Raw genomic sequence first — 18251 nt, forward strand, 5'->3', positions numbered from 1 at the left:
AAGCACAGTTAAGTCTATTGCCTGAGCTGATTTTGTAAACTTCATAATGCTTCTGCCTGCACCTGAGCGCTTAGCCTTTTGACCCACCATGGTGAGTTCAAAATGAGAGGAGAGGGGAAGGCTGCTGTGCCAGGGCTGTGGAGAGAAGAAAAGGAGACAAGAGAGGGCAGTTGGCATCTCACCCACAGCATAGTGAAGGCTGGACTACTCTGGGAACCAGTGGTGTGGGCTGTGTATATCCATCCTCTTCCACAGGCTATTTCAGTTTTTGACAAATGAAGCTTTTCTAGTGAAGTATAGGTATTTGAAAAAACTTAACAGTAGGGACTTTATGTCCCTTACAAAGATAGGGTCCCTACCCAGAGACGCTGATGCTGTTGGGTTGGGGGGGGGGGGTTTCTTTTGTTTTGTTTTGTTTTTCCTGCTTTACTGTGGCCATTACGCATGAAATGACTCCATGGTTTTGAAACTTGGCGTGCTACACAGTGCAATGGTTAAATTACCTCTTCTCCCTGAGGCCTTTGTTATCCCTTGCTGGGAAAAACCTGAGGAAAGAGACTATGTAATTGCAAACTGCATATGGGCTGTGGTGAAAGAAATGAGCAGTCTTCTCTGTGCCAGTGGGCCACACTGGCAGCATGAGAGCCGGGGAGGAGTCAAGGCGGAGGTAGAGCGTGAGGAGCCACGGGCGCTGATGGCCTCAGCACCCTGCGACACTAATGTTTGCCGCATCCTGCTCTGCCTTTTAGGGATTCAGGTGCCCCGTCCGAGCAGGCAGCAAAGCTGGGCTACGTTCCAAGCGCTTGCTGGTTCCCCTAATGGGCTACATGGGGTGGAGAAAGTTGAAATCTAAGAGAGGAACAGTGAGGAGATGCAAAATCCAGAGTACTTTGAAAAAAAAAAAAAAAAAGCTGTGAGCAAAATTCCCCTCCCACCTTGCCCTTTCCTGCACTGAAGATGTAACATTTCATCTCTGTGAATCATTGTAAAAGGTTTTCAGTTTTATAGTTTTAATTATCTCTGCGTATTTACCGTATCGTTAAACGGGTTTTGGTACCATTGCATTCTTTATGTTGAATTAATGTAGTGATCTGGGAACATGGAAGCTAAGAAAACTGTGGTCCACATCTCCTTTGGTAAGAAAATGCTTTCTTGAGTGTTCCTGCCAGTCGTTTCTAGCCGGAGAATACAATGAGAATTCGTAAGCTTACAGCACATGCTGCTACCAATTAGCTCCATTGGTTGTCCTGTGTTTCCAGGGATGCCTCTTTAATGGCAATGAGACGGCGTATTAACGGCTTAACTCCAGAAGAGATTCGAGCACTTTCTAAAGAGGAACTGCAGATGCCGGTTACCAAGGGGGACTTTGAGCTGGCTCTGAAGAAAATCTCCAAATCTGTTTCTGCTGCAGACCTGGAAAAGTATGAAAAATGGATGGCAGAGTTTGGATCTGCTTAATCTCAGTAACAGCTCTCTTTTGCTAGACTTTTACGGCTTTTGTTGTTTTCACTTGTAAAATGAGTTAGAAATCTTTTTAAAGATTTAATGAAAGGTCTGCCTTTACTCCCCCTCTCCCCCTCCCCCTTTCCTGTGACAAGATCTCCTTTTAAATTGCCTTTGCATTTAAAGGGAATGAGCACAGTAACAAACTTATATTATAAATGGTATTTTATGTCTGAATAGTCAAATTGGACAAACAGGAAGGGAAGAATAATACTTTTGAGGATAATGTTTTATTTTCCCAGTGAAGAGCAGTGTTACTTATCTCCTTATAGTCATCTTTTATGACTGAAATCAATAAATCAGGGGGTGTGACTGCAGAGGAGCTAACAAGGGCATGCTGTTCCCCCTGCTCTTAAGAAGTGCTACATTTGCGCTGAGCTGCTGACTCTGCCTGCCTTGAATATGGCATCGAAGTTACTCTTCTCTGATGTGATTCTCTTTGCTTGAGTATTCAGAGCAAAGCGTGTGGATTGATTGGCATTAGATAGAGGAAATAAGGACTTGTTTTCATCAAGACACGGGCTCAGCTCTCCTCTCTTGTACGTCCACTTGGCACTGATGTCACTTCAGACTGGACTGGTGTTACCTGTGACTTCTCCTAATGGAAATGAGAGGAAAAGCAAAGGGCCTTGATTACTTTCAGTCCAATTTATGCTTAATGTCTAAACGTACTTTGTACCCAGTTTGACCAGTAGGCACTTTGACTTAAGTTACACCTTGCACTTTTATGCTTATGTATCATTCAAATATATTTTGTCTGTGCATTCTAGATATTATTATTATTTAAGTACCAGAAATTAATACAGTAAAAACACTAATATCAAGGCTGTCCTTCAAACAGATGGCTGTGGACTGCCAGTCCTGATTAGGCATAAATTCTTTCTTAGCTTTAATAGACAATGGAATTTGTACTTGTTTATGTTTTAGAACTGTTTACAATTCATTTTTTTAATGAAGATTTCTTAAAAATATGTAACTGTGTAATTGATTTTTGGAAAATGATCTGTATGATCTCATTTCTGTTCTCACCTGTTTCTTCCCCGCCAATCCTAAATAGAAGCGCAAGCGTAGGGATAAGAAGGGCTGGGTTATGAACTGTGGCATGAGAAATCCTCTCGCCATAGCATAGCTGCCAGGCTGGCAGCGTGACTGTTTCACACGCTCTAGCAGCGAGTCTGACATACAGAGGTTCTCCTACTAGGAATAAAAAGGAAAGGCCAGATTTACAGAGAAATACGCGGTCTGAAATTCTCAGTGATTTCCTGGGCTAGGCTCTGAGTATCTCGGTGACCTAAAGGGGCTATGCAGTTCAGGAGCTATTCTGCCCTTGGCCTCTCCGCTGAGATGCTAGTGACGTCACCAGGTGTGGTAAAGCGGCGTAAGAAACGGATCTTTTTCCCAAAGTGAGCCAAGGATTCAGAACTGTCCACCTCCTCTTGAATGGGAGCGTATCCTTACTGCTTCTTTTTGCTCGTTCTTGAAACTTGCAAATAACGTCAATAATTCATCACACTGGTCTGAGCACCTTTTAGGTATGAAGTGTGAACCATTAAGGTAAATGCTGCTCTGGTGTGTCTTCTGTTCAATAGCAAGGACTGTCAGGATATGAACTTGACAACACTGCAGCATCTATCATATTACGTGGGCTACATTTGCAATTGTTTTACCATCAGTTCCCTGTCTGTCAGTATTTCTTTTTTCTTCTTTTTATATGAAGAACACATCTTGGATTGATCCTGTCATTTTATAGGGCTGCCCCAATTTGCATGGAGAAACATCAGGGAGATTAATGTCATCATGGACATTCTGTCAGGCTTTTATTTGACATGAAACTCAGTTGGGACTGTAGAAGCATGTTTCCATGTGGCACTCTAGGAAAAAAGCCTTTTGGGATTAGTTGAGACGCACAGCTGCTGTTCATATTTTTCCAAAGAATACAGTATCTCTATTGGCTAGCATTAGGCCTTGTTACACTCAAGGACAGGGGAGGTTAACCCAGGAAGAACATCAGCTTTTAGCCTTTTCATCTATGGGGAGAATAAAAACTGCAGTTCCTTCCTTCCTGACCAGTTCGTGTTACCTAGGTACGGTAGAGCCCTTGAGGTTCACAACACCTTGGCTGTGAGACTTAAGTGGAACAGTGCTCTCTACACTGGAAGATGAGCAAGCAGAAGCTGTGTTGACTCTTTATACTTCATGGATAAATTCCTTTAAGGGCTAGTCTGTTCATCCTAGGAAATAACTGGACCTTTATAGAGAGAAAGCTTTAAAAACATTGCCACAGTCTGTCATTTCCTCCTCATGAAAGCTGTAGACTACAGCTGTTATTGTTTTTTTTTTTGTTTTACTGCAGTAGAAATTAGTAAAACTACGAGATTCTTTTGTGACCAACATTAGAGTAGCAGCTCTGGGTCTCTCCCCTAGCCCACTGGGGAGACTGTTGCTGGCTGAGGAGCTTTCACTCTACTCAGACAAGCTCTGGAAGGGAACAGACGTGGAATCCCAATAACTCGTTCCATTTGGCTGCCCAGGAGCAGTGCTGGGATTCAGCAGCGTCACCTACTTAGAAAGGTGTAAGCATCAGTTTTCTCAGTTTCATGTTGCAAGCAGCAGCGCACCTTCTGCTGATGAAAGTACAGTGTTTAGCAAAAATGTCATTCCTTGGCTCTTTGATAAACCTTCTACCTTAAAGGGTTAAGCTATCCTCTTGCATGTAGTGGGAACTGTTCAGGCACTGCAGTCTTTTACTCTCAAGGTAATGATCTTTACCCGAAATGGGTTTTTCTCTATAGGTCCATTCATCCTCTACTGCTGCAAAACAGAAAAGTCAAAGTTTGCAGACCACAGATCTTTGTATGTACAACAGTTGTGCCCAAGCATTGCAGCCATGGCTCGGGCCCCACTAGAGCGGGCACTCCACGAGACAAAGACCGTCCCTGCCCTGCTGAGACTTTTCAGCGTTGGGAGCTGACGGTATATGCTGACCCTTACAGCTTTGCCAAGACACGTATATGCACTCATCTAGATGGGCTTGCAGGTTGGGTTATAAACTCAAGAGGGGAGCCAATGGAGGGGTCTAACAAGGAGCGACCAGGGAAGGAAGGCCAGGCTAACAGCAGTAGCAACTCAAGGCCCCAAGGATGAGCCTACAGGTCAGTGAGCAGCGTACATCCAATTTATTCCCCCGGGGGAAACCCTAGTTTAGGGATGTTTGAATCATCAGCATGCAATGTACTAACGTGTCACAGCCTGCTGCAACAATTTGTTTGGTCTATGTCTATGTGTGTATGGAGATACATATATATGTGTGTGTCTATATATGCATGCACACACACTGTTCAGTATGTGGTGCTTCAGTAGTTTGTACCTAAATTACTCTAAAACATATTTTAAAGCTGTGTTTTGGTGTCTCTTTCTAAACATTTGTAAATACTCTCTTGGGTGGCCCTGTTAATTTTTGTACAATAAGCAAATCGGTTGTATGAAGTAATAAATGTATGTGTAGAGTTTTTGTGTTTCTCTCTCTGGGTCTGTGAATGCTTTTCTAGTGACTGCTCCCAAAGGCTGCCACACGTTGCAGATGTTTTCAGTATGTCACAGTGATGCTGGATGCACCAAAGTCCTTGGCAGAGAGCAGTTAAAGCGGGGTCTGTTTCTTTTCTTTTTCTTTTTTCTTCTTTTCTTTCTTTCTTTTTTTTTTTTTTTTGGATAACACTGTCAGGAATGCTTTCCCTCTTAAATTGGCCTTTCATTGCTGCAAGCTGTAAAATGGAGAATGCTCCAATGCCCAGAACTTGGAAGGAGGGTGGAGAAGAGGAGAGCAGAGGCCCCAGCAGATGTTCAGTGTTAGCACCTGATTCAAGCCTCACATAGCTGGGCAGGTTTTTTATTACTTGCTCCTGGGCTGAAAGTACAAGCAGGCACTAGAGAAGTTATATCATCAGCTGCTTGCTAACCAGAAGACTTTCAAGAGCAAAACTTCTATTAGGAAAGAAGTTTCAAAGTTGGAAAGAGAAACCAAGCCTCTTGAGATTGAGCTGATTATTTGAATTTTCTCACTTACTCCTTTATGAAAGTACGTGTAGTTTCCAGTGTTTCATAATGCCTCAAACATGAAAGAGCAACCAAAGGCAGTTGCTGATCAAGGGATTTCAGGAAAGGTCAAATTTTTGCATAGGAAGTTCAGCTAACCCCAGTTTAAAAGAGACTACGAAGTATTCAAGGTACACCAATCTTTTCTGGTCCTGGGGAAGATAAAAGGGTTTGTGTGTGGTAAGGAACCCCCCCCCATCAAGTGAGCAAAGGCTGAGCTCTACAGTCCAGATGTGAGGAGGTGAAAGCAGCAGAGGAAATAGTGAAAAAACTTCTGTCTGTTTTTGGAATAAGCTATCCTGAATCGGATCTTTGACTGAGTTTTTTTCTCATCTTTAACTACAGTAAGAGCATGATGAGAATGCAAGTTCTGCTGCGCTGCCTGACAGGACGTGGGAAGCCTGAGAGTGAAAGAGCAACACGTTGGTGTTAGCGGGGTGGAGCGAGTTGTGTCAGTGCTGATGCGGCGAGCAGCAGCAGCCGCCAGGGTCTGCTTTGTGTCAGGTGCCTCCTGAACAAAGCTGACAGCCTGCGCTGCAGCAATGCAAGGCAAGGATGGCCTCAGTCTTGGTCTCAGTAGCCCCATAATGGAATAAAAGGAGTTGAATAAAGCCACACATGTTGGTGATTGCAAAGGCTGACATCCTAAAGCCTTGATACCCTCCAGGGAATCATAGCTACAGGGTTATTACCGTTAGCATTAGAAGCTTCTATTTCCCAGTAAACTGTGCTTCTCCCCTGGCTGAGAGATGGATGCTCTAGTTCAACCTGCTGCAAGACCTAGCATCCTGGCAGCAGGTTACAGCCAGTGAAACTGGAGGGGGAGGAAGGCTCCCAGGCAGAGAAGGTGGCAAATGGTCTTTTTCCCTGGTCGCATTAGGTGTTTCGTGAGGGCACCTGTTGGAAAGCTTGGCTGCAGGTGCATGAATCATGCATGTTTTGGAGGTTGGCTGCCACCCAAACCTTGGCCACCTAAACTGTGATATTCCCATGTCTCACAGCACGGAAGAGTCTTGACCCTCTCTGCCTTCTAGGCCAGCTTAGTTTTGTACGCCATTTGCGACCTGTTCGTCTAACCCACTCTCTGCAAACAGGGTTGGTTTGTGCCTAGAGGAGGACCTAGAGCATGCTTTCTGATCAGCTGAAGAGCCTCGCTCCTACATGTGTCTTCACCTAAGTGTTTTGGGAAGCTCCAGGGAATTTCCCTATTCTTCTTAAAAAGGTCCTAGGTAGCATTAAGTGATTGGAATGATGTATAGCTCACAGAAGAGGAAAGCTGAGATGTCTTAGCTAACCTCATTGCTCAGTAGAAAAGCTTAAATACACTACTTAGTTAAATATACTACTTAAACAGCCAAGAAAGGTGCCATGAGGAATGTTCAGTTTTTCTTAAGAAGGGGCAAAGTGCTGCGATGTTCCCAGTTCTTCCTGCAAGGACAGAGTTGGGGTTGTATCATGTGCCAGCTTTTGTGTACTTGCGACTTCTTGTTTGCTGTAACAGCAACAGTTTTCTTGGAGGCAGGGGGAAGCCAGGGGACTGGTGCTTTTGGGATCTTGTGATCTGGTTGGCACATGAGGCAGCTGTGACCGTTCCTAACATGCCTGTTTTTGGAGGAAATCATCATGTATTCTGTCTGGCTGTACTGCTGTACAGTCAGTAGTGTAGCTTTGTGCAAAGACTCTTAACATAGAAGAGAATATTAGCCTGACAAAACAGTTCCGTTCTTACCACCACGTTAAAACTGTTACTCCCATTTGTGAACACTCCCTAGTACAAGTTGTTCAACTGATGTAAGAGAAACCTTCTTAGAAGTGAGAGTTTGGTGAACTTAACTTTGGAAAGCATGAGCGGTAGAAAAATATTTGCTTAAAGGAACATACTTGAGTACCCAAGATGTTGGAGATAATGGAGCTGAAATTTCTACTTCTTGTGCCTTTCCTGTTTGTTTAGCATTTAAACTGCTGGGTTGTTCTATCTGGTTCCAATTTGTTTTGAAATAATTACTATTGTTTATCCATCTCTCAGACAGCGTTTGCAGATGAATTGTTTCCACAGAGCCCTCTTTTGCTTAGCAGTTGGAGTTTTTGCACAGTGTGTTATGTGGCTTCTAATTGAACAGGCTGATTGTATGAGCTCTTCCTTGTGAAGGAAGGGTCACTGGAACGGTGAAGGTGAGAGGAAATGCGCTGAATACCAATTGCACCGACAGGAACAGATACCATAGCAACTCCACGCAGGGTTTATAAATATCACCAAAAAGAAAAGAGGAATAACCTTAAGGAGCTGCTGACAACACAGTAATATGCATGTTGATAAAATTGTGGTCTGCACATCCTTGCCAGTGTGGAGAATGTATGTAACAGGATGGAAGTGGCTTGGCGAATAGAGGAAGCCAACAGCAGTGGCTGCTGACAGGTTTCGTCACCCAGCCTTGCTGCTTAAAAACATACCAATCTCCAGGGCAGGTTTGTTAAGGGCGCTACAAAAGCTGCCTTTTACTGAGTCATATTTGACTTCCTAATAGGTTGCTTTCCATCTTTAAATGCCATTAAACTTTCAGATACGTTGGGGATGGATTGTTTTCTCGAGGCTGTAAAAAGTATGTTAATAGTGAGGTGTTTCTGTAGGGTCTTGGCTCCATTGTGCTAAGTACTATTCGGATGCACAATAAGAGATGCATTAAAAGCTTACAAAGAGTTGCACTGGTGGAAGGATGGGAAGGGAGGCAGAGGTAAGGTGACTTACCCAAGGTCATTTGGTCAGTGGCAGAGGCAGAACTATTCCTCTGACTCCATGTCGGGTCTTGAATGATACACTAGTGTTTTCAGTTGCTTTGGATTCGCAACCCCCAATAGTATTAAACCGAGTAAGTTTATTTTTCTCAAATACTTCTGCAGGCCCTTAAAAGTAGCTTGTGGTGCTCCTGGGGGTGGCAGATGATAGTTTGGGAAGCACTGGCCCATGTCATCCTAAGCTTGCCTGCATGTCTTATGGGAGGGAGTGTATAATGCATGCTGCTGATTTTATTTTCTTCTTAGTTTGCTCAAAAAGATGAAGCCCAGTGAATGTGAGGTGCTTCTGGGGAGTTTATTTACAGTGTGTCTTTTCTGTGCAGATTAGCATTTCATTAGCATATGGCACAACCATTTAAAATAAATATTTGACTTTTCTTAATTTATGCTCATGAAGAAAGGTCCCTGAGCATGCATATCTATTCCTCTGTTGTATGTAATTAGACATTTCTACCACTGCGCTGGGGGACCGCCTCCTCTCTGCGAGGAGCGAAGAGCTGTGCTTCGCCCCCTTTCCCGCGCAGGGGCTACCTGCACCTGGCTCTGCTGGGCAGCTCTGTGGCAGTGGGCAGCCACCTGCCCCTCTGCTCCTGCACACACCAGCCCTGGCACGTCCATCCCTGCGCTGGTCAGCTTCCCTCTCTAGATCCCAGGTATTTAGATTTATTTTAAGCTGTTTTAAGCAGTTTCAGCCTGGAACTCCTGTCTTCAGTCACCGTCTTTGCCCGCCGAGGCAGCTGTGCTTTTGCAAGACACAACACCAAGAGACGCATGTGACAGCAATCGGCTTCACCTGGGGAACATGCTTGGAAAAGCAGTCAGCAGCTGTGGGCCACGACTGCAACTGGGGCATGCTGGGTTGTGTCCTTGTGCGCCCACCCCATCCAGCCAAGGGAAGTAGGTGGGGACAGGGCTCAGTGACTTAGGTGGCTGTTCCCAGCCCTGCGGTATACCCAGATGTCTCGTGCTCTGACACAAGGTCTGCAAACGTTTTTTAGTTTCTAATCTGAATCTGTTCACTCGTGATTTGTATCCATCTGATCTTCTGCTAATAGCCGCATCGAGATCTTCTTACTCTCTGATATTTATCCTACATCTCTGAATGTATTTATAGAGTCATTATATAAAACAATACCTTGTACTTTGTTAGCTTGTACCAGCTCCTTTAGTCTTTTTAATAGGGCAGACCCTCTTTAGCAGACTTTCTTTCCACCTGCGCCTGTTTGTTTGTTTTTTTTTTAACACAGACCACCAAAACTGTACATAGTGGGTCCATAAGCCACACGTGGCAAGTTATCCAAAAAGGCAAGGACAAAAGAAATCACTGTCCTGGTATGTCGTTGTAATCAAGCAAATAAACCACATATATGGTGGTATAACCTTGGGAGGGTGGAAGATTTAGATATATTGTTGGACAGTAATGAGGACTCGTTAAGATGACTGAGACAGTTGCAGGCAGCAGGATGGACAGAGAAAGGAGGGGAAATGCAGAAGCTCCCCAGGGGAAGACGAGAGACAAGATTTGGAAATTCTGTTTACAGGGGAAACAGCTAAATGCACTCCACCCCCCCACAGTTTGAAACAATATATTTTTCTGAGAATTTTTAGATGCTGCCCAGAAAAGAGAGAAAGAAGAGATTTCGGACCACCTAACAGCACAGCCACATGTAATGTGGACAGCACAGCCACAAGTAATCAGCCATCAGTGTGAATGTGGAGTAATGGGATGGATCGGATCTACCTGTCTTCCCAGTTTCCCTTTCTCTTTTGACTTTCTCCTGTGTGTGTTCACAGAGCCCAGCTAGGCCTGGGTTGTCCTGGTGCTTGCGCTCAGCTCCTCACTGAGGAGCTGAGCGCAGGATCACTCTGTGCAGGACCCGAGCTTTGTACCGCTCTCTAGGGCATGCTCCTTCCTCCTGAGCTGTCCAGAAACAAAACCCAAAATTGTGGCCTTTCAAAGGGAGCAGTTAAGCATTTGGTACTAAGCATGGCACCATCATCTAGTTTCGGTCTCCAGATACCGCCCGAGTAGAAGTTACCAGCACTGCCCTCATTTGTGTATCCCATGTACCTTGGCACCAAAATAGCTCTTCTCTGAGGGAAATGCAACATCCTGTCAGCTTATCATTAGCTTTCTTTGCATCATTCCCATCTCCAGTCCCCCAAAACATATCTTCTTGGTTTGGACCACACACCTTCCCAGGCTATCTCTGCACCACTAGCAAAAGCACCCTTGCCTGTCTTTAAAGGAGTTTCCTCTCACCCTTGAGAAAGCCCGATATTTTCTGTGGGTATCATGATGAAGCTACAAACGCATGTACAACTGAACGCGCTAGCCAGGAAGATCTCAGAGAGCACTGCTGCTGAGCCTTACTGCAGAGCAGCGGTCGGCAGGGAGGACGAAGAGTCTGAGCAAGGCCAGCTATGCAAGTGTCTCCATCCCTGAGGTCCTCTCTGGCCCACCTCTCTCTCAGTATCTCCAGGAATGAATTTAGAAGGAAGGCAGTGATGAGGTAGAGCAGGCAAGTGGAAAGGGATTAACTGAGCCTGTTCTTTATTATGGTCACGAAGCAGAATCCTTGCTCTTGCAGGCTCAGGTCCACATCCATCCCTTCACTCTGAGCTACAGTGAGAGCAGGCAAGAGAGCTACCAGCCTGCACCCATCTGTGAGTGCTGCTGCAAACATGTTGGCTGTGCCCAGACCTTTAGTTTTAGTATCTCTTTATGCCAGAGGCCAGGTGGGTATGGTCTTCCACTGAGCACCGTTCTTTAACAGTGCACATCTGTGGGAGCACATTTGTGGGAGGAGGACACCAGAGTCACATCCTGGCCTGAGCAGCAGAGGTCTTGCTGGAGCCTTGCTCTCTGTTTGTGTGGGATGGTACTAGTGGTCTGGCTTAACAGACACAACCCGAAATGGAGGGCAGCTGGGGCTGCTCGCCTCAGCGGTTGCCCAAGCAATTGCACGCTTGCTATGGGCTGGTGTGAGAGCTGTGGGAGGCGGGTTTGTGCTGTGGGCCTTCCCTGTAGTCCCCGCGCACAGTCAGTATACTCGCCCAGGTGGTTTCCTGCAGTGGTTTCTGTTTCTTGGGTTATGTTTTTTTCAACTCTGGCTTAATTCATCTTCCACGATAACAGCTGCAAGTCAGTGGTCAAACTGAGGGGAATTTCAGGGCCTTCTTTAAGGGTGCAGAAGGCACTCAGCCTATACCTGGGAAATCCAGGAGTGACATGCACAAGCACCTATGCACCCCCCCCCCCCCTTCTCCAAGGACAAACATATTTTGGTGAAAAGCAACCAGAAATATTAGTATGCAAAAAATGAGCCATTTAGATTGAGGATGGTCAGCAGATTCCCTTCATATCTGGTGGTGACAGGTAAGATGGGGGAAAAGCTATCACACGTCTATTCCTTGGTGACAGGGACAGTCTAGTGGTTTTTCAGATATGCTCCTCTGCTTGGGCTGCACTTCAGTGTGTCAGCAGGCCCCAGCTGCTGGGTCTAGGCTTCCCTAGCTTAACTGCAGAGTTTTGGGGGAGGGATCCTGGGAACTGGAAGACTTAACCTCTCACTAGAAACCCAAGCAACTCTGCTTCTCAAAGACTTTTCTTCCCAACGAGGTGTATTTTATACCTTATTTCAATACTCAGACCTTCTGCAAAGAACCATCTGCAGCCTGGCTGGCCGGTGTTTTCCTCTCATGGTCTAGTGTCATTCTAAGAAGACAGATAAACTTCCTCACACACAAAAAAAATCCTGATGATGATACAAATGCCCCAAGTTAGGAACCTATGGCTGCTTTAAGGGGCTACAGTTGGGGTTCCTCTCATCTAATTGCAGGTATGTGTGTTTGAGCTAGTTGCCCAAACTCCCTATAGAGTCAGCAGAGGGAAACAAGCAAGTTTAGGAAGAGATTTATCTAACACATTGTAGATGCCAGGATCAGATGAATGGGGCCTCTGGAGTGCCATTTATTATACAGAGAATCAAGGGAGGGCAGCTCAGATGTCGAATTCCAGGTGAGAAGAACCTCTGTGTCTGTCTGTGTCTCCTCATTGCCCCAGATGTCTTCATTGTCCCTCCAGCATTGCTGCCTGACTGTTGTCTACCGTCAGATGTCTCATGGTGCCTTGATATCTCAGGTGCTTTTCCTGCACACAGAGCGCACACACTCTTGACAGCCCTGTAACTTGCCAAGCTCTGTGTTGATGCAGTTCTCCTCTGCAGATAGTTAACTCCTCTCCTTGCTTTCTACAAAGCTCCTGAACCAAGGTTAGCCCAGCTTGGCAGCCTAAGCAGGGTGGCTGTCAATAGTATGAAAACACAGAGGCTATGCACCTTCATTCTGGCCCCTCCTAGCAAACACGGTGACCAGAGGGAGATGGGACAGGACAGAGATGTTTTCTCCAGGGGAAATGTAGATACTAGTACTAATTAGGTAGGATCTGCCAGGAGACAGCAGAGAGGGGATTCTTTATTTAGCAGGAGAGAGAAAGGCATGAGAAGTCTGGGAGTTAAGCATCGATCCCAAGGGAGGTTGAACATCCAGCACTCTTGACTATTCTCGTACAGATACTTCCTTGCATGATTTCTACAATATCTTTCCCCTGAACATGGATACCAAAACCTAGTCATCTTTCCTGATGACCATTGTTGCCCGACAGTTGCCAGATGGATCTGCTGTGGAAATATGCTGGGAAGTGGGAAGGCTGGTAGACAGCCTGGCTTACACTACATATCTGATTCCTAATCACGTAATATTGGCATAGTCCTGCTGGGGTCAGCGAGTGTCTCTGTGACAATACCCAGCAGTGCAATGACCAGGCCAGTAGACATGATAAGAGATGGACACTTCCCCATGTCTGCTGCCTCCTTAACAAAATGCATTAACAAATCTGAGCCTCAGGAGGGGGAGGAGAAGGGAAAAGGCAGAGTCAGAAAGAGGTGTTTCTTTGCACCATGCTTTATTTTATAAGTCTATGCTGCATAGTTTGCCCCCAGAGCTAGGAAAAACTTTTTCCCCCTCTTTGATATATAACTTTTGGCTCCTTCCTCTCAAGCTGTGGAGTTTTGGAAGGATAGATGCAGGCTGTGCTGGTGCTCCAACCAGCAGAAAAATCACTTGAAGTCATGTCTTAACATTCTATTTCTCAAAGGGGAAAAAGATTCAGGAGAGGAGGTGCCACATGATGCACTTGAGGTGGCACATGAAGACTGCCAGATCTCTCCCATTCTATGAAGCTCATTTCCAGCTAGATCTACAGCTAACACTGCACAGGGCTGAGGGCGCTCCTGGAGAAGGTGGAAGGAAATGCTATTATATGCACCAAATTCACCAAAATGGAGATGATGGCTGCTCCAGAAATGCTGTGCATTGGGACAACAGGTTCACAGTTTAGATGGCTTTGGTGGTTATTCCTGGGTTTCCCATAGCTGGTCAGTTTTGCTGCTTTAAAAAAAAAAAAAAAGGGTAGAACCAATCCCTAGATTTGGGCTGTGGAAGCATTCAGCCCTCTGCCCTCTGCTGCTCAGATAGCTCCATTATGATCTATAACTGGGATGTGGAAATTCACCCTAGAAATCTCCCTGCCGCTGCAGAGAGCTAGAAGTCTCCCTATCTCTCCCTGAAGCACACTAGATTTTGGTCTCTTACTAGAGGTTTGAAGTTGATTCTGAAGCATGCTGGAAACTGTTTGTGGCCAGTGGTAAGCGGGTGGCCTGTTTCTCCTGGACTAAATATTTATTGCCAGGCTGCCTGCTCCCACTTTTCTTCCCTTGGCCATGCAAACCCAAGGGAAACGGCCAGTGAGAGATTTATCCTCCAGAAGAGGAGCAGCAACTGCATGGTGTAGTATTTGCACTTCCCTCCCAGTGGATCCTTTGGCTCTGCCCCAGCAAATACCCGTAAAGCATTTGTATAGCCCCCGCCAAAGTCATTTGGCTCAGCAGGCTGAGTTGGTGCTCCTGTGCTCTGCAAAAGCATCCATGGGATAAGAAGCCGTGATTTCTTCTGAGCTAACGCTGGAAAAAAGCCATTCTCTATAGTAGCGTCCTGCAGCAAATCCACTGGGATTCCCCCATGTTTGAAGACTTCCAGCTTTTCAGCTTTCAGAAAGTCCAAGATGGAAATTAAAGCTGGCCACCAGCAGGGCCATCAGAGCTGCTGAGTGAGCTGCTGGGAATGAAATAATGCCACACGATTTATGGACAGATTCTTTTCTGAAGGCTCATTATTTTTATTTTCCCAGCCCCTCTCTTGCAGCCGCCATGAAATCTCCAACTCCAAAGCTATTGCACACAAGATCAATCTCTGAGCCAAATGCACAGCCTAAAAGGGAACACTGAAGCACGGAAAAGAATTAGCTGCACATTTCAAGCAGCTGCAGCAGGAGCCTCTGGTGAGAAGTGTCTTTGCCTTGACATTCAAGACAGTGCCCACAAATGAGAGTGTGCCGATGGAGGCCAACAGTTACAAAGCTGCTGTGCGGCATGGGGGCTTTGCCTTCTCCTAGCCACACAGGGCATGCTTTGAGGAGAAAGAGAAATACAAAGGAAATGCCACCATTACCAGTTAACGGGCAGTTGGAAGCATGAGAGAGATGAAAGAAGGTCACTTCCTAGGGATCAAAAATCTTTCCAACTCTCCTGCTGGGCCTGGCATTTATTGCCAGGCTGCCTGCTCCCACACATCTTCCTCAGCAGTGGGAGGAGGCACAAACCCAAGGGGAATGGCCAGGGATGGGGAAATTCAGTGACTGCATGGAATACTTGTCCCACCAGCTGTGTCCATGGAAGATATTAAGGCAGGAGTTGGGCTAAAAAGGGGGAATAATTCTTTTCTCACACTTCTGAAAGAAGGGAATGGCCCCATTACAGGGGTATTCTTAAGAAGATTTATATTCTTACGGCCATAGCATATCCTCAGAGAGGATCTGTCAGGTCAGCGGCACTGTGGTGCTAGGTGCTGCATAGGCACAAAGGAAACCACAACCCCTGCTCTGGAGCACTCCCAGGCTAAATTAAAAAAAAAGGAAAAAAAGCAGACTGTCAACAAGACAAGCTGAGATAGGCAAAAGGAAGGAGCGAGAACAGCAACAGGGGATCTAGCAACAACTCATTCGCTAAAGCTGTCCTCGATGTTCGTTAGGGATATACAGACAATCTGCTCCAAGAAGCTGAGATCAGACATGGCCTTTGTTGAAATAAGTTGTCCAGACCATTGCTGTAGGACAGCTCTCTGACAGCCAGGCAGTTCCTGGAGCTGGCCCAAGCCCTTGGGGGACCCAGCAGTTGGGCAGGGCTGTGCATGCTCTTCGTGAAGACAAAAGTTGCCATTGTTACATGACATGAAAGTGGACCACTTGCGTCTTTCAAAAGCTGTGCTCTTAAAATTCATTTTTACCTTGAGACAAATTCATTTTTGCCTTGAGAATGAGTTTTGCACGCTATGAAACAAATGTTTCAGTATCTCTTCCAGTCTCTTAGGATTCATTATAAATTTATATTTAATCCTTGGTTTTTATTTAATCCTTGGTTTTTATTTAATCCTCAGATTTTTCCATGTAATTTTCCTGTATGGAGAGGGAATCTATGTGCAGATACTGACTTTGCAGAACCCACGTGCTCAGCCAGCAGAACTCCCTTCAGCTGGATTTTTTAAGCTGGGTACACAGAGCTTGTAACTCCTTTGATTTAGAGTTCCTTGGGATGTGGTGCTTGCACTAGATTCATAAATATTGGAATTTCTTAACTGTACAGAGGCTGCAGAGCACCAGAGCTTGGTTCAGAAGGGGTCGATATCTTTCTAAGCTCGGAATGCTTGAAGACCACTTGTCTCCTAGAGCTATTTGAGTCCTCCTGAATGTGGCCATCTGCAAAAATGTACCCTTAAGGGAATAAGAAATCATCAGGAAAAGAAAGTATTCTAGCTTGTTTCAAGATTCATAAGCACTTGAGGAAGTTTTAAGAGCTAAAAGGAGCTTAATAGTCACTTTAAAAGCCCAGCAACCTTTAAATTTGTGCTTATAGCAGCTAAGGCAGTTTAAGGCTGTATGCAATTACCGGCTTCAGGCCTGCAATTCTTTAGTACATGGCTTGCACTCTAAACAGCTTTAGCTTTAAAACAACGGCAAAAGTTTGTGTGCAAAGTGCTAACTGCAGATATCCACCATGATAAAAAAGAAGATGAATGTGTATGAGTCAGGCTTGTTTAGAAGCCACAGATGATTTACAAAGTGAGCTTAATTGGAAGCTTCTCTTGCAGCTTTCCGATGTGTTATTTTTCTGATGCAGACGTGTAGGAGCCATTTAAAAGGTCCATGTTTACTAATGAGAAGTTGTGCAATTGGGGATATATTAACCATACATGTACAGGATGAGGAAATGACTTGATCAGCAGCAGGGTTGCAGGGAAGGGGCTGGGTGCCACAGCATATTGTAAGTTGGATGTGAGGAATCAGTGTCATGCTCTCCTGCAGGAAAAAAGGTCTCATGTGCTTGGCTCCCGGCTGCTGACGCTCCCAGGGGTCTTTCTCCAGCCTTGGCACTGCAATTCAAGAAAACAGGGATGGATCCGAGGGGATTCAAAGAAAAGCAGTAAGAAACATAAGAGAGAGAGAGAAACATGGCCTGTGGCGAAAGGTGGTCAGAATGAGGTTCGCTGTAGTTTGAAGAGGAAAAGCTTATGATGACAGCTTTAAAAATTGTAAAAAGGGAAAATTTATAAAAATGTAGAGAAGAAAAAGAAGAGGGTATACCCTTCTCTGTGCTCACTATGGGTAAGACAGGTAAATGGCCTCAAATTAATAGATGGGACATCTATGTTAAACATCAAAGGGAAGAATACAAACTTCCTAGCAGGAAAAAAAGCCTGGAAATGTTGTGGAGATGCCAGCATAGTGACATTTGTCTAACTAAATTAAGAAAACATCCCCCCAGGAATGACACTGGAAGAGCAAGTCGCCTCTTAGTAGGGAAATGGATTAAGTGATCTTCCAGACCTATTTTTAAGTTCTCTAATGATTTGAGCATAACAACCTTTATTCTCTTCTCACATATACCAAAGACAGGAGTTTATGAGCTTCTTTATTGAGCTGCTCCTGACAATCACCATCAAAGGCATTAGGAAAAATTCATTTTCGGAAGTCCAATGACATTTTTCTCCTCTCCCAGAAAAATGTTAATGGAAGGTATGTAACCGACTGTGGTCAGAGGAGTTTCCCAGGCTACGAGTGCACTGATCAGAGCATTTTTGCGCAGAGATACCAGAGCCAGATGGAGCGGCTACGTTTGCCCTCTGGCTCTGAGGCCCTGAAGGTGTTTATGTGTGAGTAGCCTCATGAAGTTTGCCCTTGTCTCTATGTGTGTCTGGGAGCCTCAAATCTCCCTTCCCATATGTCATCTCCGAACATAAAGTGACCACTTACGTTACTAACAGTTTATTAATAGTTTGGGGGACTGAGTTGGCTCCCAGAAGATTTTGTCTGAGAATGTGATGAGTGACCAGAAAAAAGGACATATAGAACAGGACTTGGAATTTTGTTTTGATGAAGCCAAACTCTGTCACTTCCCAGGTTGTATTTGGGCAAACTCAGTCTGATTTTTTTTCTCCCCAGTCTCCTAACCTCCTTCTTGAAATGCAGAATTAGCATTCAAAGTTGTCTTGGCAGGTAACCATCATTAACTGCTGTGACGACGAAGACAATGGGCAAACTGAAAGGGATTAACTGAGCCTGTTCTTTATTACGGTCACTAGGTGTAATTCTTGCTCTTGCAGGCTCTCAGGTCTGCATCCATGCTAGTTCCAACAGTTATTATCCTCATGGTTAAAAACATATGCCTACTTTCTAATTCAGCTCAGTG

General features: G+C 45.1%; 1 protein-coding gene across 6 annotated transcripts in view; it reads left to right on the forward strand.

The window, feature by feature from the left end:
• KATNAL1 (katanin catalytic subunit A1 like 1) overlaps nucleotides 1-5012 on the forward strand; it is a 49418-nt gene extending 44406 nt beyond the window's left edge. For all 6 annotated transcript variants that reach the window (XM_068930135.1, XM_068930133.1, XM_068930134.1 and 3 more), the window contains one exon: nucleotides 1260-5012. In XM_068930135.1, the coding sequence (XP_068786236.1) occupies nucleotides 1260-1458 (199 nt within the window). In that variant the 3' untranslated portion in view covers nucleotides 1459-5012. The remainder of the gene's footprint in view (nucleotides 1-1259) is intronic.
• Nucleotides 5013-18251: the final 13239 nt, after the last annotated feature.

The sequence above is a fragment of the Struthio camelus genome, chromosome 1 (genome assembly GCF_040807025.1).
Source record: "Struthio camelus isolate bStrCam1 chromosome 1, bStrCam1.hap1, whole genome shotgun sequence".
Classification (NCBI taxonomy): Eukaryota; Metazoa; Chordata; class Aves; order Struthioniformes; family Struthionidae; genus Struthio; species Struthio camelus.